Genomic DNA, 24,488 nt, shown 5'->3' on the forward strand with positions numbered 1-24,488 from the left:
GGGTGGGGGCAGTATTAGATTAAAATAGATTATGGGCTGGGGCTGTAGCTCAGTGGCAGAGCACTTGCATGTGTGAGGCACTGGGTTGATCCTCAGCACCACATAAAAATAAAATAAAGGCATTCTGTCCATCTACAACTACAAAAAAAATTTTAAAAAAAATAATATTAGACATAAAGGAAACAAACAGATTTTGTATGGATTCTGATTTAGAGTTTAAAAACCGTAAAAAAAAAAAAAAAAAAAAAAAAAAATTTAAGGATATTTGGAACAAAACCTAAATTAGTATCAGATGATACGCTATATGTAGTACATTTGAGGTTGCATGTATACATAATTTTTTAGAGATACATATTAAAGTACATAAAGACATGTCTTTAATTTAAAACACTTCAACCAAAATGGGCAAATACAGTAAAATGCTAATAATCTTTACATCAGGATGTTGCATACATGGCATTATAGTGTATTGTACTTTTTTCAGTTGCGTAATGAAAAACAAAAGGAAAAAAACCATCACCAACCTGCCTGGAATCTAAGGCCACTAGTTATCCAGAAACCACCAGTTTCCTAGTTCTGACGTGGCTTAGACCAAGGAACCCAATCGCAAGGCTGGAACCACAGGGTACCACTTCTTTAAAGTTTTGCACTTGAAATGATTCAACTGTCAGAATTACTACGGGCGGTTTGACACCTACACAAGAAAAGAAAAATCTTAGATTTGATGACAGCAAAAATTCCTCAACCTGAAAATCCCAATCAGAACAATCAGGAATCTTTAAAATTAAAAAGCCATCACTGCATCATCTCTAGTTTTAAAGTATATCATGATCTAAATAAATAAACAAAGCTCCTACACAAAATAGTAATAATAAAATTTTAGGGGCTGGGGTTGTGGCTCAGTGGTAGAGCACTTGTCTTACCACTTGTGAAGCACTGGGTTCAATCCTCAGCACCACATAAAAATAAATTTTTTTAAAAAAAGGTTTTGTGGGCTGGGGATGTGGCTCAAGTGGTAGCACGCTCGCCTGGCATGCGTGCGGCCTGGGTTCAATCCTCAGCACCACATACAAACAAAGATGTTGTTGTGTCCGCCGAGAACTGAAAAATAAATATTAAAAATCTCTCTCTCTCTCCCCCCCCTTTAAAAAAAAAAAAAAGGTTTTGTGCCCATCTACAACTAAAAATTATATTAAAAATTTTTTTAAAGCCTGATATTTTAGATTTCCTGCCTGATATTTTAGATTTCCTATCAACAACCTTGATTTTATGGCGCTTAAACTCTCTTTCAGAGACTCCAATATACAACATACAATACTCTTTAATCAACACTGGAACTTCTCAGTAACATCTGACATCATCCAGAAAAGCACATAATAAAAGAAAGTTCTCCACTCTCCCCAGTCTACTTTCACTACCAACATATGCAGTCTACTGGGAGAAATTCACAAATTTCTGCACAATACACTTGGACAGACTTCAGGGAAACATAGACATGAGTGAAGAATTAGTCTATTGTGCTGGTATACTGCTGTTTAAAAACTGTTCCAATTGGTGCAGGAAAAGAAACTGTCTATATAAGACAAGCTAGAAAGACAAAAATTTCCCTTTAAACCACAGAGCCTGTAAAAAATTAAAATATTTTAAATGCACTTCAGATTTTTTTCCCCAAAATTCTCATCTACTTTTACAGCATTATGCTTTTCTTAATTTCCCAGTGTTTGGAATTCAAATAATTTTCAAGTTACAATTCTGTTTAATCTTAAAATGAATATGGGTTAAAAACTAGTTTACAGTAAATCTTAACATATTAGGTTCTAATAAGAAGGTGTGGGCAGTAACAGCACATGCTGCTCCCTCCTTCCTTTGGAGTTTCAGGCACTTGCCTTAGGGCACAGCCTAAATCCTTTTACTATTCTGAAAGGCAGGAGGCAGAAAAAGGACACTATCTGCTTGGGCATTTTCAGTGACTGCTGCAAAGTGAACACCCAGGAGAACCTTATAAGTCAGCAGTCTCCAACTAGAAGCCTGCAGCGCCTCCCACCAGACCTAAACTTTCCTTTAGTCAAAATCACAACTAATTTTAACTTATTTGAAAGCTTGCATGCCAAGCTGAAAATACTGGTAACCTGAAAATACTGCATGAGAACGCACTCTACCAAAGTCAGTGCACTTTATAAGGACCAGGAAAGGTAAAATTTTCATAATTTCCACCACAGTAGTTAACATTACAAAATGTAACCTTAGACTGCTAAAGTCTTGACTGACAAGCAAAAACAACCCATTAACTTCTTCACCTACAAAAGTTTAAATGCCTTATAACTGCCAAAGCCAAATTTAAAAACCTAAAACCTTTCATAATATTTGAGAAAGTAATCTGAAATTATACAAGGATGACTGGAAATTTTAAGGAAAATGAACTACATAAATCTTCTTTAAAGCTTCTGTGCATGCCAAAACACTCCAAAACATGTTTAAGAGTGACTTTAATGATTAAACATTAACTCATACAATCCACTGGATGCACGTTCGCACACACTACAAAGGAGAAACACCCTGTTTGTAGACACTGGAAAGGTGCACTTTGTTTTTTCAAAGTTTACCCACACTGTGCCACAAAATGTCCTTTCTGAAGAAAATCTTAAAAGCTTAACTTAAATCGTGCCTTTTCAAGCAAGGGGAGGACGCTCAATTTCCACAAAGCAAATGAATCTTACTTTGTAGATAAAGTGAATAATTCGAAATGATTAAACCCAAGAATACCAAATCTGACTTACAGAAACGCCACCCCAATGTTCCCCTGTTTTCCATACTCTCTTGCTCTGGTGACTGCGACCTTTAAAAGGCCGAGAGGACATCCCTGCGCCAAGAATACCCCCCTGGCTGGCCACCTGGGCCGCAGCCCCCAGCCACACAGACCGCACCTGCCCGCGCCCGGGCCCGGGCCCCAGCCCGGCCAGCGGACAAAGCGCAGCAGGGCCCAGTCTGGCGCCCAGCGACCCCCAGCCACCGGCCCGACCTTGGCGCCGCCCCGAGCTGGTCGCACAAAGCACTGCACTTCCGTCCGCGCCACCGCCCCGGCCCGCCCGCCCGCCGGCCGGGGCTGGGGAGGGCGTGCGTGCCGCCCCCGCCAAGCAGCCCCACTCACCGAGCCGCGCGAGGCGGCCTGGGCCTGGGTAACCAGCGCTCGCCCGCCTGGGCGGGATGGGCCGTGGGTCAAAGCGAGGGTTAGCGCCACGGAGGCCTGTTCCGATGCGGACTGAGCCGCTCGGCCCGCTTCTCCACCGCCGCTCGGGGGCCGCACTCGCGTTTGCTCTGCTCCGCCCGACCCGCCTCTCCGCAGCCCGCGCTCCACTCCGACGCTGCGCAGCACCGGAGCCACAAACCTCACTTCCGTCCGGAGCGCGCCGGAGAGGGGACGCGCGTGGCGCGTGACGCGACGGCGTGCGCGCTCCTGCCTGCGTGCGCGAGGCGCCCGGATGGGCTGACACGCCTGAACGCGCGGAATCCGGAGACCCTAGCTGGCGCTGAGGGCTTCCTTTTGTAGGCGGCGGTCGAGTTGCACAGGTTAATACAGAACAGAGAAAAGAACGTTCCGGGACATAGTTATAGTATTTGTTAACTTCTTGTGAAGGAAGTGTGCTTCGGTTCACCTAAATGAAACAGCCCCTGCGGCGAGAGAGTGACAGTCCTGGATCACCACCTTCTTCGGCCGTCCGCTGCCCAGGTCTCCTCGCTAACGACGCTATCCCGGCAATCGGGGCGGGCGTCCTCCGTTTCCTCTGCTGGTGGGCCCTGCTCACTTGGCGTGGGCCCCGTGGGTGTGGTACGCACTCTGCCAAGCACTGCTTTGAAAGCCCTGCTTCCCTTTAGGTCAGGATGAGGAATCTGCACCGAGATTGACTGACTTTAAGAACGTACCTGGGGTGCTGGGGAGGTGGCTCAAGCGGTAGCGCGCTCGCCTGGCATGTGTGCGGCCCGGGTTCGATCCTCAGCACCACATACAAACAAAGATGTTGTGTCTGCCGAAAACTAAAAAAATAAATAAATATTAAAATTAAAAAAAAAAAAAAAGAACGTACCTGGGGTGGAGCTCAGTAGTGGAGCACTTGCTTAGCATGCTTGAGGCCCAGCACTGCACAAATAAAGTAACAAAACACACAACTCCTAAGAGAGGAACGCGTCATTCAAAACCCCCAAGCTCTGGCTTCATTGTGTTTGATCAACTGGGAAATCCTGGCTTTCATCTTCCTCAGAGTTACTTTCCCTTCTCTAACATGAATAATACCCACAAACAAGTTCCCTGCCTGAACTGAGAGCCAGAGATCAAGAGCTTACCTTGGTCACAAATGATAGGGTGCTGAGTAGAGGATGGAGGGGTTAGTCCCATTGTGCCAGGCAGAGCAGAACCACCTCATGGGCCTCTACTTAGCAGAAAGAGCCCTATCAGGCTACCCAACACTGTCCAAGCAGAGGGCAATTCTACTCTTGAGCAGCATCAGCTGCATTTCCAACTAAAGGTTCTTCAGCTGACACCTATTGAATTTCAGTGGGGATTAAAATACAGGTTGAATCTCCCTAATCTAAACTGCTTGGGACCAGAAATGTTTTAGGATTTGGATATATATGTTTTTTTGGAATATTTGCATATACATAATGAGATATCTTGGGAATGGGGCCCAAGTTTAAGCATAAATTCATTTATCTTTTCCTTTAAGCACAAATTTCTTTATGTTTCCTAAGTGCCTTATACATATTTTGTATACAATTTATAAGTAATTTTGTACATGAAACAAAATATTATGGAATATGCCATTTCTAGTGTCATGTTCAAAAAGTTCTGAATTTTGGAGTACTTTGGATTTCAAATTTTCAAATTAGGAATGTTCAACCTGTAGTTTGATACAACTTCTAGAGTATGCAAATATTCATCATTATAAACAAAATTAAGACAATACACTTAAATATATCCATTGAAATATAAACAGCATGGTGATTTGATTCCCACTGTTTGCCAGCTTAACAATATATGAATAAGTTCTATAACAGAATTTAGTCATTCCTTTTTGTTCTTGTACTTTTAATAACTCAGGAGGCTGAGGCAGGAGGATTCCAAGTTTAAGGCTAGCTTCAGTAACAGTGTGGCCCTAAGCAATTTTGTGAGATGCTGTCTCAAAATAAAAAAATATAAAAGACTTGGGATGTGGCTCAGTGGCTTAGCACCCCTGGGTAAAATCCATGGTACAAAAAATAAAATTATCATTCTTATCAATAAACTTTTTAATAATATTTATGTAAGTCCTATATGAATTTAAAAAGTGAACACAAAAGAACACTTACATACATAGAGGAAAACATCACACATAGAGGAAAACATCACATTCTTTTTTTTTTTTTTTAAATATTTTTTATTTTACATTTATGTGGTGCTGAGGATCGAACCCACAGTGCCTCATGCATGCTAGGCGAGCGCTCTACCACTGAGCCACAACCCCAGCCCCATCATCACATTCTTGAGTAAGTGAATATAATTGGAAAAAGATCTATGTGCAGAAAATTCGTTTATGAATTGCATAAAATACTGATAACTTTTTAACTAGATAAGTGATTTTTTTAAACTAAGGATTGAACTCAAAGGCTATCACTAAGCTACATTCCCAACTCTTTTTTTTTCAAATATTTATTTTATTTATTTTTTATTTTTTTGGTGTAAATGAACACAACACAATGCCTTTATTTTTATGTGGTGCTGAGAATCGAACCTGGGTCCCACTCGTGCTAGGCGAGCGCTCTACCGCTGAGCCACAACCCCAGCCCCTTCCAATTCTTTTTTTATTTTTTATTTTAAGACAGGGTTTCACTAAGTTACTGAACCCTCCTGAGTCACTGGAATCATAGGTGTAAGCCACCATGCCAGATGAAATGATTCTAATGTATGAATGGGGGAAATCAACAAGAAATATAAAAGGCAAGTGTATATTCTAGGAAAACTTTGAAAATAAAGCATAACAAAGGGGCTGGAAATGTAGTTCAGTGGTAAAGCACACTGGGTTCAATCCCCAGCTCCAAAAAAAAAAAAAAAGTGACAAGAACACTAGACTTACCAGCCTTAATTAATGAGAAACTATATTGCTAGTGCATGCATAGTCCAACGAAATATAATAGAAAATTCTGAAATACACTGGAGTAATTTGAGGAATTTAGAGACAGTTTTGGTTTTTATTTTCCTCTTTTGTGTGTGTGTACTGGGAATTGAACCCAGGGGCACTTAACCACTGAGCCACATCCCCAATCCTTTTTTATATTTTATTGAGGGTCAGGGTTTCACTGAGTTGCTTAGGGACTCGATAATTTGCTGAGACTGGCTGTGAATTTTCAGTCCTCCTGCCTCAGCCTCCTGGGCTGCTGGGATTATAGGCGTGCCCCACTGTACCCAACAATTTGAGGAATTTGGTGTCTGACAACATCTCCAAAGAGAGATCAGAAGAATAAAGTAGGGAGACCAGGGGGTGAGAGGAGGGGTTGTAGGGAGCAAGTGCTTGGGATCCAAATTGTCCAAATTACAGTGTTATGCTGTATGCATGTATGAATATGTAACAACAAATTCTATTATTATATATAACTAAAATGCACCAATAAAAAATGTGTGTGGGGGGTAGAGCATTTCAAATCACTGAGATGGAACTATTCCATAAATGTATTGGCACTGAAACATAGCCATCTGAAAAAATATAAAATTGGGTGTATGCCTCATCCCATATACAAAGATAAACTCCAAACTAAAACGGTATAAATATATTCCATACAATCATAAAAGAACAAGAAGAGAGCCTGGGGTTGTGGCTCAGTGGTAGAACACTTGCTTTGCATGTGTGAGACACTGGGTTCAATTCTCAGCACCACCTACAAATAAATGAATAAAATAAAGGTCTGTCAACTAAAAATAAATATTTAAAAAGTTGTAAAAAATTGAAAAAAAAGAACAAGAAGAAAATGAGGACATTTCTTTGTATGTATTTATTTTGTAGTTGTAGATGGACAGCATGCCTTTATTTTATTTGTTTATGTTTATGTGGTGCTGAGGATCAAACCCAGTGCCTCACACATGCAAGGTAAGTGCTCTACCACTGAGCTACAGCCCCAGCCCCAGCCCCAGGACATTTCTTTTTAATCCTAGAGTCAAGAAGGTCTTCGTAATACTCAAAATCCGGAAGACATGACTATAAAAAAGTTTGACTAAAAGCATGATAAGCAAACAAACAAACAAACAAACCTGGGCTGGGGATATAGCTCAGTTGGTAGAGTGCTTGCCTTACATGCACTAGGCCCAGGGTTCAATCCCTTAGCACCTCGGAAAAAAAAAAAGGCATGATAAGCAAAATCAGAAGACAAATAATCAATAAGGAAGAAATAGCCCCAACACATATCATGAAGAAAGAGTTATCTCTTTAATATTCTGAGAGAGAATATTAAAGAGATAACTCTTAGCAATTAGAAATTCTAAGTCTTAACAGAAAAATAAGGGGAGTTCATACAAAAGGAAATACAAATGACTCTTAATCATAAGAAAAAAAAAGTTCAAGGGGCTGGTGTTGTGGGTCAGTGGTAGAGCGATTGCCTAGCATATCGAACCTAGTGTTCGATACTCAGAACCACATAAAAAATAATTAATTAATTAAAGCTGACAAAAATGTTTTGAAAAAAAAAGTTCAACTTCTTCTTTTTGGTTCTGGGGATTGAACCCAGGGGTGCTTAACCACTGAGCCATATCCCCAGCTCTTTTAAATATATTATATATATATATATATATATATATATATATATATATACATATTTTTTTTAATTAGAGACAGGATCTCGATGAGTTGCTAAGGCCTCACTAAGTTGCTGAGATTGGCTTTGAACTCATGATCCTCCTTCCTCAGTCTCCCCAGCCACTAGGATTATAGGTGTGTGCCCCCACATGGCCTTCAACCTCTTCTGTATAAAGAAAAATGCAAGTTAAAATTTTGAAATAAAATTTTTTCACCAATGATTAGCAAGCATCCACAAAATTGACTGGGCACTCTATTGGTGCCACTACCAGGAAGGGGGCATTCTACACAAAACTTTGACCCATCAACTCCACTTCCATGAATTTTTCTATAGATACTTGTAGATGTATAAAATGGAACACTTATTCATTGAAGCATTGCTTATAGTTGCAAAATATTGGAAACAACCCCAGTGACCATCACTAGGCAAACGATTGAAAAAATCTGTTCATCCATACAGTGAAATACTCTATAATCACAGGGGTAGGGGTGGTGGAAGGAGGAATTTTTGTATATATTGAAATGAAAATATCTCCAAAGTAGGCCATTTTATAGAAAACATCAAGATAGGATTCTTGTTAAAGAACATTGTATATTTTTTTTTAAAAAAAAAGAAAAGAAAATGAAAGTAAAGAATGAAAAGTTTGAAAAATGAATACAAGAAATTTGTATTAATTTGTATTTACAGACTATATAATGTTTAGCTGGGCATGGTGACACATGCTTGTAATCACAGCAGCTCAGGAAGCTGAGGCAGAAGGATTGCAAGTTTGGGGCCCACCTCATCAATTTAATGAGGCCCTAAGCAACTTAGTGAGACCCTGTCTCAAAATAAAAAAAAAGTGATGGGAATGTAGCTCAGTGGAAAAGCACTCGTGGTTTAAATTCCCAGTTACACACACACACACACACACACACACATATAGTATCATCATATATGTAATATTTACAGAAATACTTAAAATACATATATTTAAAAAAAAAAAAAACTAACTGCAATGATTACCTGTGATAAGTCTGGGACAGTGGTAAGACAGACCTCCTATAGGCAACCAGAAAAAGGGTCTCAGAGAAGGAAAGGAGGAAGAGAGGATTAGGAAATCGAGCTCCTGACCCCAGATGTTCCTAACCTCAAGAACAGTTACTTAACAGCCTTTAGACTTTTGACCAACTATAAGAGGTACTTCCTCTTATGCCAACAGACCCTCACCCCCACCCTTATGCTGATTAAAGCTTAAAAATCACTTTTGTCCAGATTTGCTGAAGAAATCTTATATCCCACCAATCACCTACAGGGACCAATCAAGCCCATAAAATCACCTAGACAACAGGCACCAGTTGGCACCCCTCTCTTCGGATCCCCACCCTCTTTGGGAATTATACTTTCTTTCTTTCTCTAATAAATTCTGTTACTTTGGTCTCATCCTTGTGTCTGTTGATTTCATTCTTTGAATTCGTAAGACAAAGAACCCACCCATCTATGCTCCATGGTACTGAGCAGATAGGAGACAGAGATGAGAAAGATAATTTCCACATAATTTTCAAACCATGTAAATGTATTACCCATTATAAAATGAAATTTGATATGAATATAAATCTTTTTTTTCCTTACAGTACTGGGGATTGAACCCAAGGGCTTCACACATGTTAGGCAAGTGCTCTACCACCCTTTTTATTTTTTTAATTTTGAGACATTGTCTTGGTTAGTTGCCCAGGCTGGCATTGAACTTGTGATTCTCTTGCCTCATTCTCCCAAGTAGCTGGAATTACAGGCATGCCCTACCACACCTGGCTCATATATATTTTTAGAAAGCACAACGTGGTTTAAGAACTTTCAAAAATATATATATGGTCATTTTTTAATAAAAATACATCTAACCTCTTATCCTGAAAATTGCACCAAAAAAAATGAAATAGTATTTTCATGCAAAGACTTTTACAGAAATGTCCGTATCAGTTTTATTGATAATAGACTCAAATTGGAATGCATCCATGCATCTATCATCAAAAGAACAATTAAAATGAACTCGGGGGTATGCCGGACTGTTGGTAAAAGCCTGAGGACAAATTGCCAGGAATTTTGCAAGGCAAAATGCAAGACAAATGTCAAGCGCAGCCATTATCAGAAATTTGATTGTTTAAAGTTAACACTAAAAACAAAGGAAATATATATTCACAATTCATCCCTTCCTAATTATTTTATTACCTGTACCTTAAGGCAGCCTGCATCTATTGCATCTACCTGTGAACATGTTGTATAGGCTTGTACAGCTGATCTTCTGGTCTCTCTTAGTGATACCATATTGAAAACCTGAAATTGGCCATGTAGGAATATTTATTCCCATGGAATTTATCAGAAACACTGATCGGAGCTTGATTTATTGTTTGTTGATTTTCTAGAGTCAAGAATGTGATGGGAGAATATTAGTGAAGTACATTAAACTTAGAAGTGGCTAGTGTCTATAGCCATCACATTATAAATAGTAAAAATGATTTAGGAAATATTCCTATAATATTCAAAAACTATTACCCAATTCCCAAAGAAGTCATTGATGTCCTCAACAGACAAGTGAGGTCCCAACCTAGTTATTTCTCTTTAATATTACCAGTTAACATAAATGAAAATATCAGTCAATATTCATGTCAAATAACCCAGAGAACTAGGAGGTTATGTTAATAATAAACTGTTCTTATACTCCACTAATTAGAGGTTTCATCAGCTTGTGATAATAGTCAGAGCATGCCTGTCTTGGGTAAGAATCCAACTACCAGTCCCAGGTCATGAAATCAAACTACTGAGTTATTGTCTGCATCAATTGATAAATTGATCAAAATAGGATCTCAGTAAGTTACTGAGGGCCTTGATAAGTTTCTGAGGCCAGCTTTAAACTTGCAATCATCCTGCTTCAACCTTCCCAGTCAACTGTGCTCATTGTCTGCATTTAAATAAGTGAACTATACTGCAGAATAAGAAAATGTATTGCATGGCACAGAGTAAGGGTAAGTATTTGTTTTATTTGTTTATTTATTTTTGTTACTGAGTGAACCCAGAGGTGCTTTACCACTTAGCTAAATCCCCAGGCCTTTTTATTTTTCATTTTGACACAGAGTCTTACTAAGTTTCTTAGGGCCTTGCTAAATTGCTGAGGCTAGCTTTTAACTTGCAATCCTCCTGCCTCAGCCTCCAGAGTTTCTGGGATTATACACATGTGCTACAGTGCCTGGCTTTATAACAGTTTTAAAGAATATTATTTACATAATTAAAATGATTAATTTTATCTACCAAATTAACTGGGCTATAGTATGCCCAAATATCTGATAAGACAGTATTTATATGATATGTCTGTGAAGGGTTTCTAGGAAATGTTAGTACTTGAATTGTTAGACTATGTAAAGAAGATCTCTCTCTGTTGTGGGTGGGCATCATCCAGTCTTTTGTGAGTCTAAACAGAACAAAAATGTGAGGAAGTGTTGTAGTGGCAGCCCCTTTCTCCACAGAAAAGTCTTAACTGGGCTTCCCCAGAAATCTTCACCATGGCTGATTTTAGGACTGTCAGCAAAAGAGTCTCTGCAAAAAAGTTCAACATAGATAAACTTCCTATTTTCGTGTTGCCCTATTTTACTTGGCCACTGGCCGAGAAAATACCAGCATTCCAGGTGCTGGACACTCCCTTACTAGTTTTTCACAAACATATCCAGTATAGTACTTTGTAGAAATGTACCAAACAAGGCCTCTGGCCTTGAGCTGGGGCTTCACAGAGATGTCCACATTTTTAAGATAAGTTACCACCTGGGCTCCATGTTAACAACTGGCAGGAGGAGGAAAGAAAGGAGAGAAGAAGCTCTCCCCTTCACAGGTATTGTCCTTGAAGGGTTAACTTGCCCAAAACAGTGAAAGAAAAAGCTATTTTTATGTGAACTTCTGCAGACTGTGAACTTCTGAGCCCCTCCCCTTACATGCTGGGTATAAAACTCTGAAACTCCCTGAACTTGGGGTTCTGGGGATTAATTAATTACAGCAAAAGCTGTGCCCTCTGAACCTGGCTGCAGCCAAATAAAACTGTTTTCTGTTATCTTCGGTGCCTTGCCTTGTCTGTCCCTACAATAGTGTGAATTTGCTCTCTTTTAGCTCCAACAGCTATCATCTATTCTTGGACATCAGAGCTTCTGGTCAGACTTGGATTGGGACTTACCTCGTTGTCTCTCTTGGTTCTCAGGCCTATGGGTTTATGTTGAAACTAACCACTGGCCTTTCTTGCAGGCAGCATATTGTGGGACTTTGGGCCTCCATAATCATGCGTCAATTCCATATTAAATCTCTTTCTGTAACCCATATATATCCTATTGGTTCTGTTGCTCTGGAGAACCCTAATATAATTATGTACCAAATTATAAAGTAAACTTATACCCTAGGTGATGGTTAAAAAGCTTAAAACTATGCTGGGTGCAGTGGCGTACACCTGTAATCCCAGCGGCTCTGGAGGCTAAGACAGGAGGATAACTAGTTCAAAGCCAGCCTCAGCAAAAGTGAGGTACTAAGCAACTTGGTGAGATCTGTCTCTAAATAAAATACAAAAGAGGGCTGGTGATGTGGCTCAGTGGTTGAGTGTCCCCGAGTTCAATCCCTGGTACCAAAAAAAAAAGAAAAGAAAAAAAAAGCTTAAAAATATTACTTTGAGGTATTTACTTGGAAGCAGAATTGCTTGGTCATAGGGTACCTGCACCTTTAAATTTATTAGTACCAAATTGTCCTCCAAAGTGTTTGCCAAGCCACAATATCCTGAGTTAGAGATGAGCTCTGATAGTTTCACATATTTGTTATACTTACTATAAACTTCTTAGTTTTTGCCATTGGTTCCTTTTGAAATGGTTGTTTTGACTCCCATTTCTTACATATATGATGTATATCCCTGTAAACTATTTTTGGCTTGGGTTTCTGTTTACCATAGACTAATCATATCAAAGTAGAATTGCTGGCCTAAAGAGAGTAAAATAGCTGGGCACTTATTTTTTTATTGGTACCGGGGACTGAACTCAGGGTCACTGGATCATTAAGTCACATCCCCAGTCTTATTTTGTATTTTATTTAGAGACAGGGTCTCACTGAGTTGCTCAGTGCCTTGCTTTTGCTGAGGCTGGCTTTGAAATTGCGATTCTCCTGTTTCAGCCTCTGGGTTTATAGACTTGGGTCACTGAGCTGGCTCAATCTTTTTTTTAGACAATACTTCTGCCCCATCCTGAGAGACCTAACGATGCCTCTTAAAAGTTTAGCAATAAGGAAAACTAATATTCGCCATCCCCATTATCTTTTTTTTTTAGATACACTTTCATTTTGGAATAATTATAGTCTTATAGAAAATTATGATAGTATATTCTTTTTTCAAAAAAAATATTTAGTTTTAGGTGAACACAATATCTTTATTTTGTTTCTATGTAGTGCTGAGAACCGAACCCAGTGCCCCACGCATGCTAGGCAAGCACGCTATCACTTGAGCCACATCCCAAGCCCATGGTAGTATATTCTTCACACAGTTTTTCCTAATGTTACCATCTTACAAAATCATGGTACAAAACTGTCAAAACTATTAACTAAGCTAAAAATTTTATTTGCAATCTGCAGTTTTTTCCATTAATGTCCAGCCACCACACTGCAGGACAGTTTTTCAGTGATTTCTGGTTTCTTTTTTCTTTCGTTAGGTAGTAGGGATTGAGCCCAGAGGAGCTTTACCACTGAGGATCTCCCCAAGTTGCTAAGAGTCTCTTGAAGTGCCCCAGGCTGGCCTCCAACTTGTAGTTCTGACTCAATTCCAGGCATGTACCACCACAACCAGCTCTTTTCTGGTTTCTAATAACCTCAATGGTTATAAGGACTGGTGAGATATTTTGTGGAACATCCTTCCATTGCGATATGTTTGCTATTTTTCTCCTGGTTAGACTGGGATTATGGGGTTTTTTTGGAGAGAAAGACCATAGGAAAAGTGTCATTTTCATCAAATCACATCAAGGGTAATCATTGTTATGTGTAATCATTGTTTTTTTTTTTATTTTATTGATTTTTTTAAAAATACACGACAGTGGAAAGCATTACAGTTCTTATTAAACATATAGAGTACAATTTTTCATATCTTTGTATATAGAATATTCACGCCAATTCATGCCTTTTTACTGAGGTGGCACCCCCTTTCTCCACAGAAAAGCCCTCTTCACCATGGCTGATTTTAGGACTGTCAGTAAAAGAGTCTCTGCAAAAGAGTCAATGTAGATAAACTTCCTATTTTCATGTTTCCCTGTTTTACTTGGCCACTGGCCGGGAAGATACCAACACTGCAGGTGCTGGACACCTCCTTACTAGTTTTTCACAAACATATCCAGTATAGTACTTTGTAGAACTGTGCAAACAAGGCCTCTGGCCTTGAGCTGGGCTTCACAGAGATGTCTACATTTTTAAGATAAGTTACAATTGGGCTCTGGTAACAGCTGGCAGGGAAAGAAAGGGGAAAAGAAACTCTCCCCTTCTCAGGTGTTGTCCTTGAATAGTTAACTTGCCCAAAACAGTGAAAGAAAAAGCTGCTTTTATGTGAACTTTTGCACACTGTGAACTTCTGAACCCCTACCCTTACATGCTGGGTATAAAACTCTGAAACTCCCTGAACTCGGGGTTCAGGGATTAATTGATTACAGCAAAAGCTGTGCCCTCTATACCTGGCTGCAGCCAAATAAAACTGTTTCCTGCTATCTTTGATGCCTTGCCTCATTTGTCCCTACAACAATACATGTACTTTTTTTTTTTTGCATTACAATTCTTATTACACATATATACCACAATTTTTCATACCTGTTTAAATATAAAGTATGTTGACACCCAATTCAAGTCTTCATACATGTACTTTGGATAATGATGTCCATCACATTCCACCATCATTGCTAATCCCCTGCACCCTCCTTTTCCTTCCCATTCCTCTTCCCTATCTAGAATTTATCTAATCCTCCCATGCTTGGCCCCCCCCCCCCACCCCACTATGAATCAGCCCTCCTTATATCAGAGAAAACATTCGGCATTTGTTTTTTTGGGATTGGCTAACTTCACTTAGCATTATCTTCTCCAATGCCATCCATTTACTTGCAAATGCCATGATTTTATTCTTTTTTAATGCTAAGTAAAATTCCATTGTGTATATATATGCCACTTTCTTTTTTTATCCATTCATCCATTGAAGGGCATCTAGGTTGGCTCCACAGTTTAGCTACTGTGAATTGTGCGCTATAAACATTGATGTGGCTGTGTCCCTGTAGTATGCTGTTTTTAAGTTCTTTGGGTATAGATCAAGGAGAGGAATAGCTGGGTCAAATGGTGGTTCCATTCCCAGATTTCCAAGGAATCTCATACTGCTTTCCATATTGACTGTACTGATTTTAAGTCCCACCAGCAATGTATGAGTGTACCTTTTTCCCCACATCCTCTCCAACATTTATTGTTGTTTGTCTTCATAATAGCAGCCATTCTGACTGGAGTGAGATGATATCTTAAAGTAGTTTTGATTTGCATTTTTCTGGTAATCATTGTTATTTACACCCTCCTCCCCCTTTTTTTAAAAACTGGGGATTGAACTCACAGGCCCTTAACCACTGAGCCACATCCCCTGTCCTTTTTCATATTTCATTTAGAGACAGGGTCTCACTGAATTGCTTAGGGCCTAAGTTGCTGAGGCTGGCTTTGAGCTTGTGATCCTCCTGCCTCAGCCTCCTGAGCTGTTGGGATTATAGGTGTGAACTTCCAGGCCTGGCTGTTATTTACCTTTCATCACTTGACTGAGGTAGTATGTGTCAGGTTTCTTACTGGAAGGTCATTTTCCCCAATCCCTTTCCACACTATATTCTTTGAACAGCCCACTCAGGGGTCTGTGGGGATCAATACACCCATCTTGGTGTTAATAATTACAATTCCATTGTAGGGAAGATTTATCCCTTCTCCAGTTATTTCTTTAATCATTTATAGCACTACAGTCTATTTTATACTCTAGGTTATTACTTAATCTTATGTGAATTACTAAAATTCTTCTGGGTTTGGCCTTTGGGCAATTTACGTTGGTTCATGTCCTTTATCATGCCCCATCATTGTTTCTTTTTTTTTTTAACCACTTCCCTATTTCTGGCCTACCTAAAGTTCCAGGCTTGGCTGGCACTTGGGTGTGCTTGGTGCCTACAGTTGTCCGTTTCTCTACGGAGCACTGGCCCTTTTCCTTAGAAAGTGGTATTTATATGCTAACTACTTCTCGTGGCAGGGAAACTCCCCAGGGGCCGTCCACACTCTGAGGTCAACGCCTCCTCCCGCTAGTGGATCACCCCAAGCCTCTGACCTCCAGCTTCCAGCGAGCCCCGGGCGCGGCGAGCCCTGTGCGCCTGCGCACCCACGCCAGGGCCGTGACGTCACGACGCCGGACGTGCGGCGGTCGGAGCCTAGAGTCCAGCGGCGTCCTTGCGCTTCCCGCCCGCTTCTCGCCCGCGGCCCAAGTGTTCACAGGTGACTGTGCCCGTTCGGTCGGGGCCACCCAGCACCCCCGCATCAGGCCCGCGGGCTTTCTCTTTTCCCGGGCCGCCCCATGCTTCCCGAGCTTTCTCCTGCTCCTCCGGACGGACCCCCGCCTCTCCGTTGGGGCCCTTTAGCCCTTTCCGGCGTCCCAGGCTCGCCAGCGCTGCGGAGCCCCAGGATGCCTCTGCCTCTCCCTCCCCGCACTTCTCTCCGTACTCCCTTTCCTGGCGTCCCTCCTCTTTCTATCCTCTGCAGCCACCCAGCCCCGCGCTCTTCTTGGGGGACACCCCCACTACCCACCCCTCGAATTACTTTTCTTCCTCCCTTTCCTTGAGTTCCTCCTCCCTGGTGACCCTTAGAGTCACCCAGCCCAAAGCCCCTCCGAGGGACTCCCCTCTCTCAAGGTCGCCCGAAGCGTCTCCTTTTTCCAAGTCAGCCTGGAGACAGCAACCATCAGGGTGTGGCCACCGCCCTGCCCCTGCCTGGCGGTGTGACACGTCCAACCTCAGGGGCCTGCTACTGCCCTTCCTCCTGCAGCTGCCTCCGCGGATCCTGCGCCTCCGGTCTTCCCATGCCTGGCCTCAGCATGGAGGGGCAGCTTGCGGCCTTTTCGGTTCTGCTCCAGCCCGGTGGTCTACCCCTCTTCGGAGTCCGGAGTAACCCTGGGGCTTAGCACGCGGGGTGGGGCCCGCCTCTGCTTCCTTTCACTTGCTCTTATCCTTGCACTGTTTTTAGTTTTAGGTGCTTAGTGTGCATTATCTTTTATTTATTTATTTTCACATTTGATTCTGTTGCTCATTTCGGTTGAGAACGCTGGAGGACAGGGATTTTTATTTTGTATTGGAATAGGTTAGTTGTTTTGTTCACGTAAAAGAACCTTCATAAATGAGCGAATAAAATTCCTAGTGTTTCAGGATGGGTAGACAAAAGGAATGGTGTGGATTATTAAAACATCTAGAGAACATGGCCAATTCAAAATGTTACTGATTCCTGGCTCTAGAAAATCATTGACTTTTTTGGGTGCCTACCATTTGACTATGAAAGGGAGGAGTCTCCGCCTGAAGGAAGAGAGAGGAATATTCCATGGCCTCAAAGGGAACCAGTGCTCTTGTAGTAAATGACTTATCTGAAGTCACTCCGGGAATTAGTATCCAAGGTGGGACTGTTACTTGTTTATTTACTTATTGCGCTTGATATTGGTTGGACAAATCAATGACCAAAACATGCATGCACAAACACATCTGTGTATTTACCTTTGCAGTGGGTGTATATGCTTAAGGACCTGCATGTGCTTGGGAATACTGCAGCCAGTGGTTCAAAGCCAGTGGCACTCAGGAGAGTTTCTAGGGCCAGGAAGTTCCTAATCCTTGGCTGGCCTGCTGGTTAACATAGGACAGGTATTTTGGGAAGAAACTCTGGTCTGGCAGGTGCCTGCCTGGGCTTCCTTTGTGTCTGTTGTTTACCTTGTGTTGCAGGGATCTCTTTCCTTGACTGTCTTCCCCTTCACACTGATCTTGGTGAGGGCAGGAATCAAATTTATGCTCTAGGATCTTCCTGACAGGACAACATTGTGTCTGGCATAATGTCGGTGGTACATTGCATTTTGAGGTAGACTGCAGAAAACAACTCAGAATTTAAGGTAGGTTTTTTACTAGTGTTATAATTTCAGGATGTTAGCACAGTTTGTAAGTAAGTTTCCTTATAATCTCAAGGATTGTGAATTTATGAAATATACACAGCAGAAAGGTTTGTTTGTTTATTTGTTTTTTTGTACTGGAGACTGAACCTAAGGGGTGCTGTTTTATTTATTTATTTATTTAAACCAATGGTTTTTTTATATATATATTTATTTTTTAGTTTTCGGCGGACACAACATCTTCGTTTGTATGTGGTGCTGAGGATCGAACCCAGGCCACACGCATGCGAGGCGAGCGCACTACCACTTGAGCCATATCCCCAGCCCAATTTACTTATTTTTTAAAAAAGGTTGAAGCAGGGTCTTGCTGAGTTGTCTGGGCTGACCTCAAATTTAGAATCTTCTTGCCAGCTCCAAAGTAGCTTAGATTAAAGGCGTGCACTGCCACTCCAGGCCAGATGCCACACTTGGAGTATTAGTCTTCCTTGGGAAGATGGAGGTTTCTTAACTTATTCAGAAAGTTTTGCTGTGCTTCTAAGCTTGCCTTAATATTTGGTTTCTTTCTCCTTTTTTCTTTCTTCTGTCTTCTGGATGTCAAAGAAATTAAAGAATCACTTTATTAGTGGCAGTACCTACCAAAAAACTACAAAGAACAAACTTAAAAATGTGACAAAAAGGGAACTTTTCCCCTCCATTAACAGGAATTTTTTTGTGGTGGTGGTCTAATTAGTTATACATGACAGTAGAATGCATTTTGAAACATTGTACACAAGTGGAGCATAAGTTCTCATTCCTTTGGCCTTAAGTGGTTATGACTCACACCAATCATACATGTATATAGGGTAATGTTTGTCTCATTCTACTGTCCTTCCCATTCCCACTGTCCCCTGTCCCCCCCCCATCCAAAGTTCCTTCATTCTTCCCTAAACACCCTTCCTACTAGGGATTAGCATCCGTTTATCAGAGAAAACATTTGCCCTTTGGTTTGGAGGATTGCTTATTTCACTTAGCTTGATATTTTTCTAGTTCCTGTAAATGTCAAAATTTCATTCTTCTCTAAGTCTGAGTAATATTCCATTGTATATATGTACCACATTTTCTTTATCAGTTCATCTGTTGAAGGGCATCTAGGTTGGTTCTATAGTTTAGCTATTGTGAATTGAGTTGCTATAAAGGTTGATATGGCTATGTCACTGTAGTAAAATCTTCAGACTTTTAGCATTTGCATAAATGTCTTTACTTGGTTACTGATTTGACCTAGTTTGGAATTCTGATGTGGAAGTCATTTTTTCTCTTGTTCCATTGTCTTCTATCATTGTCCATAAAGATGCTATTCACCTGGCTGACTGCTGGTCCTTAATCTGACTCCTCTTTTTCTTTGAGAAGTTTTTAGGTTTCTATTTTTTGTCCTTAGCATTCTGAAATTTCCCAGTAATCTACCTTACTGAGGCTCTTTTAAAGTTCTTCCTGCTTGACTGCTTGGTGGTGCTTTTGAGTCTAGAACTGTATTGTCTGGTATTTCTCCTCTGCTCTTTTCTCTCGTGATTTATTTCTGAAACTTTCCTGTAATCCTTGCTCATGCTAAGCACATGACTCTACTGTAGAGCTATGTCCTCAATCCTAAGCAGAGTGTTTTATATTACAAACTCATCCTCTATTCCTTACTCCACCCTCTCTCTTTTGACTTTTTTCCTCCCTTTTTTTCTGAGAAAAATTCTTATATTGAATTTATTTTTTTGTCTGTATTTGGCTTTGCTGGGGATTGAGCTAATGCCTGGCATGTATCTATGTGCAACCATTGAGTTACATCCCCAGCTCTATTGAGTTGTGGTAATCATCTTTAACTGAGAGCTTTGAATGTATCTATTTTGGAACATTCTGTGTGGTTTTTTTTTTTTTTTTGGATGCAACATCATTTGTTTTATGATAATTGTTTTTGTGAGTTTGAAGTTTGTTTTTGCTTCCTGCATTGTCTCTGTGATTTTTGTGAGATTGTCCTCACCTCTTTTTTTTTTTTTTTTTTAAGAGAGAGAGAGAAAAAAGAGATAATTTTTTTTTTTTTTAAATATTTTTCAGTTTTGGTGGACACAACATCTTTATTTTATTTTTATGTGGTGCTGAGGATTGAACCCAGCTCCCCGCACAGGCCAGGCGAGCGCGTTACCGCTTGAGCCACATCCCCAGCCCCTCGCCTCTTTTTAATCTTTATCTTTTATGGTAGACTTTCTTTACGTGTATGATTGAGCCACCTCCCAGACCTATTTTGTATTTTATTTATTTATTTATTTTTATTACTATATCTATTTTTTTATTTGTTTTAATTAGTTACACATGACAATACAATATTTTGTATTTTATTTAGAGAGAGGGTCTCACTGAGTTGCTTAGTGCCTTGAAGTTGCTGAGGCTGATCATCCTGCTCACCCCCCCCCCCCCCCCAAGCTGGGATTACAGGTGTGCACCACTGTGCTGGGCCTTTTCTCTCGTGTTTTACAGTGCTTGCTTTCTGTACATATTTAAGAGAGTGTTACTATAAAACTTTGAAAGTCTTGTTTGCTTATAATTTATCATCTGATGTGCTTCCCTGTAGGGTGTTCATAGAGACTGAACTTTTTTTTTTTTTAAATTGAGGAGCATCCATATGAATCAATATCTGTAAATCTTTCCTCTTGGGCTGTGTCCCTGGCCCAGAGTTAGCATCTAGTAAGTAAGTAAAGGAAGAGGGCTGAGAGTTTAGGACCTATCTGTCCTATATTCCTCTTCTAAAAGTGGCATGTGTTGAACTCTCAGCTATGCTGGAGCATCCTCAGGATCAGGGAAGGCTGGTACCTGGATGGGTAGAAGGCCTCAATGACTTTTTTTTTTTTTTTTTTTTTTAATGGATGGACATAGTACCTTTATTTTGTTTATTTAATTTTTTTTTTCTAATGTGGTGTTGGGCATTGAACCCATTGCCTCACACATGCTAGGCAAGCGTACTACCACTGAGCCACAACCCCACCCCAGACTTCTCTGACTCTTAAGTCTTTCAGTAAATTCTCCTGCTATGTCTTTCACCTTTAGAATTATCTTATACTTCTATTTTCTGAATCTTTCCAGTATACTCTGACAGGAGTTGGCTTGGCTTGCTGTGTATTTTGCTTCTGTTAACAATGATAAAGCAAAGAAGGTCAAATTTTAATTTAGTTACCACTTGTTCAATTGCTTTGGAACTTTCAAAATGTTTTTTGTCTTTTTCTTTTTATGATACAGGGAATTGAACCCAGGGCCTCTTGCATCCACTTGACTACATCTCTAGACCTTTTTTTATTTTATTTTGAGACAGTCTTGCTAAATTGCTCAGGCTACCCTTGAACTTGTAATCCTCCTGCCTCTGCCTCCTGAGTAGCTTGGATTACAGGCATCTGTCACCACACCCTGTGTAGCTGCTTATTTAAGGACTTGTCTTTGGTGTGTGTTATTTATCCTGTCTGGTGTGGAGGGTCTGGTTTGTGTCACATATTGCTTATGGGTTGGATGCTGAGGCCAGGATGAGTTGCTGCCATTAATGGAAGCTAATGAGGCAAGTAGTGCCCAGGTGGTAGTGATACCAATGTGGAGGCCAACGCAGTAGATACAGACAAAGGATGTGCATCTCGTTAGTTAGTATAAAGTGCTTACTCCTGCACTCAGATGGCTGCCACTTTTCTGTCCTTGTCAGATGTTTTATGCCCTAGCTTCATTGCCCCAAGATCTGTGTCTAATGCTTTGTGATCTGGATAAAGATTCCATAAGGTGGTTTAGGAAGCTCCCATTATCATGGGACTTTTATGTTCTTTTGGATTCCTTGGGCTTTTCTGGAGTGCCTGCCCAGCAAGTGCAAGTAACCCCACTCAATGCATTCCTTGAGTGTTGGTTTGTAGGTTCTAGGAGTGGAGTGCAATTGTTTGTATACACTTGACTGAAGAATGGTCTTCTATCTGGGAAGATCGTCGAGGCACACAGCTTTGGGAGGAAAACACATGAAGCAGTAAAGGAGAAAGGGGCATCTAGAGATTTTAGCTAGCCAGATCAGCTGAGTCATCCCTGGTGATCAGTGGGATTACGTATGTCACAACCAGTTTGCCCTCACATCCCTTATTACATAATTTAGTGTGTGAATCCACGGTTCCTTTCTCCAGGGCCATTCTCCCCAGTAGCTGAAGTTTAGGTTGGTTTCAAGTTTGTACCTATATCTTCTCATATACCTAAGTTTTAGTATGCTTGAACCCTCACCTTAGAAGTTTGTTGTCTCTTTGTCTTGAAAAGGAAATCCTAATATCTAAAACAGTAAAAGCTGCACATATCCCTCATTATAAGCACAACAACCATTAGACTTATCCACTGAGAGGATATTATACAAAATAAAAATGTGTCAATATATATTTTTTAAATTAACCCCTAGGCCCTCAACTGGGTGAAATAAAATCATACTTCCATATTGGAAGAGTTGTCTTTTTTCCAATACATTTTATATTAATGTGTCTTATTTTTTATTAATATTTAGTTTTTAGTTATAGTTGGACACAATATCTTTATTTCATTTATTTATTTCTATGTGGTGCTGAGGATTGAACCCAGGTCCTCGCACGTGCTAGGCAAGCACTCTACTGCTGAGCCACAAGCCCAGCACCGCCCCCCCATGTATCTTTTTTTTTTTTTTTTTTTTTAATTTTAAAGTACCAGGGATTGAGCACAAGGGTGCTTAACTACTGAGCCACATCCCCAGCCCTTTTTATAGTTTATTTAGACACAGGGTCTGGCTTAGTTGCTTAGGGCCTTGCTAAGTTGCTGAGACTGGTTTTGAACTTGTGATCCTCTTATCTCAGCCTCTTGAGCTGCTGGGACTACAGGTGTGTGCCACACTGTCCAGCCTAGTTTTAATCCTTTTATATTCAGGATGCCATTCAGTCTCTGTTGGTTCTAAGAACAGTAATTATTTGAAATTGACATGCCACTAGATGATTTGGCCACTAGATGCCCTTAATTTAGCTAGTTTCTTCTTTTTTGGTGGGGGTGGGTGGTATGTACCGGGGATTCAACTCCAGGGTAATACATCACTGAGCCACATCCCCAGCCCTATTTTGTATTTTATTTAGAGTCCGGGTCTTACTGAGCTACTTAGTACCTTGCTTTTGCCAAGGCTGATTTTGAACTAGTGATCCTCCTGTCTCAAGTTCCCAAGCCACTGGGATTATCTTTATCCTTTCTTTTTTTTTTTTTAATATGTATTTTTTAGGGCTAAGGCTATGGCTCAGCAGTAGCGCACTTGCCTGGCATGTGTGAGGCACTGGGTTCGATTCTCAGCACAATGTATAAATAAATAAAGGTCTATCAACAACTAAAAAAAAAATTTTTAAAAAACCCTTAAAAATATGTATTTTTTAGTTGTTGACGGACCTTTATTTTATTCATTTATTTATATGTGGTGCTGAGAATCCAACCCAGTGCCTCACACATGCCAGGCAAATTCTCTATCACTGAGCCACAACCCCAGCCTGATTATCTGTGTCATTTTTAAAGGCATTTCTGAAAGCAGGTTGTTGTTACCAGGGATTGAACCCAGGGACACTTAACCACCAAGCCACATCCCCAGCCTCCATTCCCCCAACCTTTTTAAAAATTTAAAATTTTTGAAACAGTGTCTTGCTAAATAGCTGAGGCTGGCCTTAAACTTGGCAATCTCCCTGCTTCAGCCTCCCAAGTTGCTGGCTTTGCAGCTGTGTGTGAAAGCAATTTATTTTATTAAGAGACAAGGTCATACTGTGTGGCCCAGGCTGTCTTTGAATTCCTGGGCTCAAGGTATCCTCCTCAGCTTCCCAAGGAACTTAGATTATAGGAGCATGCCACTATACCCAGTGCATTTGTTTTTCCAGCAAAGAAACAACTTAGGTACATCTTGAGTATCCTGTCTTTAAATTAACCATCTCATTTTCAAGGATCACTGGCTCCTTTTAGAGGAAAGTAGTGTTAGAGATAAAAAAACTAGGTACTGAGGGATCCATGAGATTTTCCGTTTAATGACTAAAGGTAGACAGGATGATACCAGATAAGAAGCTACTTGAGTTAATCGAATTTCTCTTTTCAAAAGTCATAAGTTTCTATTGCAATTCCAGTTTCTTCCTTGTAAAAATCTCAGTTTCCTTTTTTCTAATAGTGTTGAACTATTTTATAGAGGCATACCAAAGATATGTTTATAATGTCCCTTAGATGTGGATGTTTTTATTAGTCTCCTTTTTGAATCTTTTTTAAAATAACATTTATTTTTATATGGTGCTGAGGATTGAACCCAGTGCCTCACACAGGCAAGTGCTCTACTGCTGAGCCACAATCCCAGTCCCTCCTTTTTGAATCTTGACTCAAATGGACTGGAATTTGATTCTGAAGTCAGTTGTTTAGTTTCTCCTTGTTGACATCCTTTGAGCCCTATGTATATGAAAAGAAACCCATCCCTCATATTAAGAAAACACCAAAGAAAACAGGCACAATA

General features: G+C 40.4%; 2 protein-coding genes across 8 annotated transcripts in view; one reads left to right on the plus strand and one right to left on the minus strand.

Annotated features, from left to right (window-relative positions):
* Fam168b (family with sequence similarity 168 member B) overlaps nucleotides 1-3,369 on the minus strand; it is a 32,801-nt gene extending 29,432 nt beyond the window's left edge. Inside the window, exons 1-2 of one of the 7 annotated variants that reach the window (XM_046463811.2) lie at nucleotides 3,149-3,369; nucleotides 525-694 (exon numbers count right to left, since the gene is read on the minus strand). Coding sequence is in view for 3 of the 7 variants with exons in the window: in XM_058585402.1 (XP_058441385.1) it covers nucleotides 2,778-2,811 (34 nt within the window). In the remaining 4 variants the exon portion in view is untranslated. Of the gene's footprint in view, nucleotides 1-524; nucleotides 695-2,777; nucleotides 2,990-3,148 lie in introns of those variants that run through there. The other 6 variants (XM_046463808.2, XM_046463809.2, XM_046463810.2 and 3 more) reach the window with 6 other exon arrangements.
* Nucleotides 3,370-16,225: 12,856 nt separating this feature from the next.
* Plekhb2 (pleckstrin homology domain containing B2) overlaps nucleotides 16,226-24,488 on the plus strand; it is a 43,655-nt gene continuing 35,392 nt past the window's right edge. The window contains exon 1 of the mRNA XM_046463749.2: nucleotides 16,226-16,335. The gene's annotated coding sequence lies outside the window, so the exon portion shown is untranslated. The remainder of the gene's footprint in view (nucleotides 16,336-24,488) is intronic.

This window comes from Marmota monax, unplaced genomic scaffold (assembly GCF_021218885.2).
Source record: "Marmota monax isolate L192 unplaced genomic scaffold, Marmota_monax_Labrador192_F-V1.1 WCK01_AAM20220418_F8-fsc00034, whole genome shotgun sequence".
NCBI lineage: Eukaryota > Metazoa > Chordata > Mammalia > Rodentia > Sciuridae > Marmota > Marmota monax.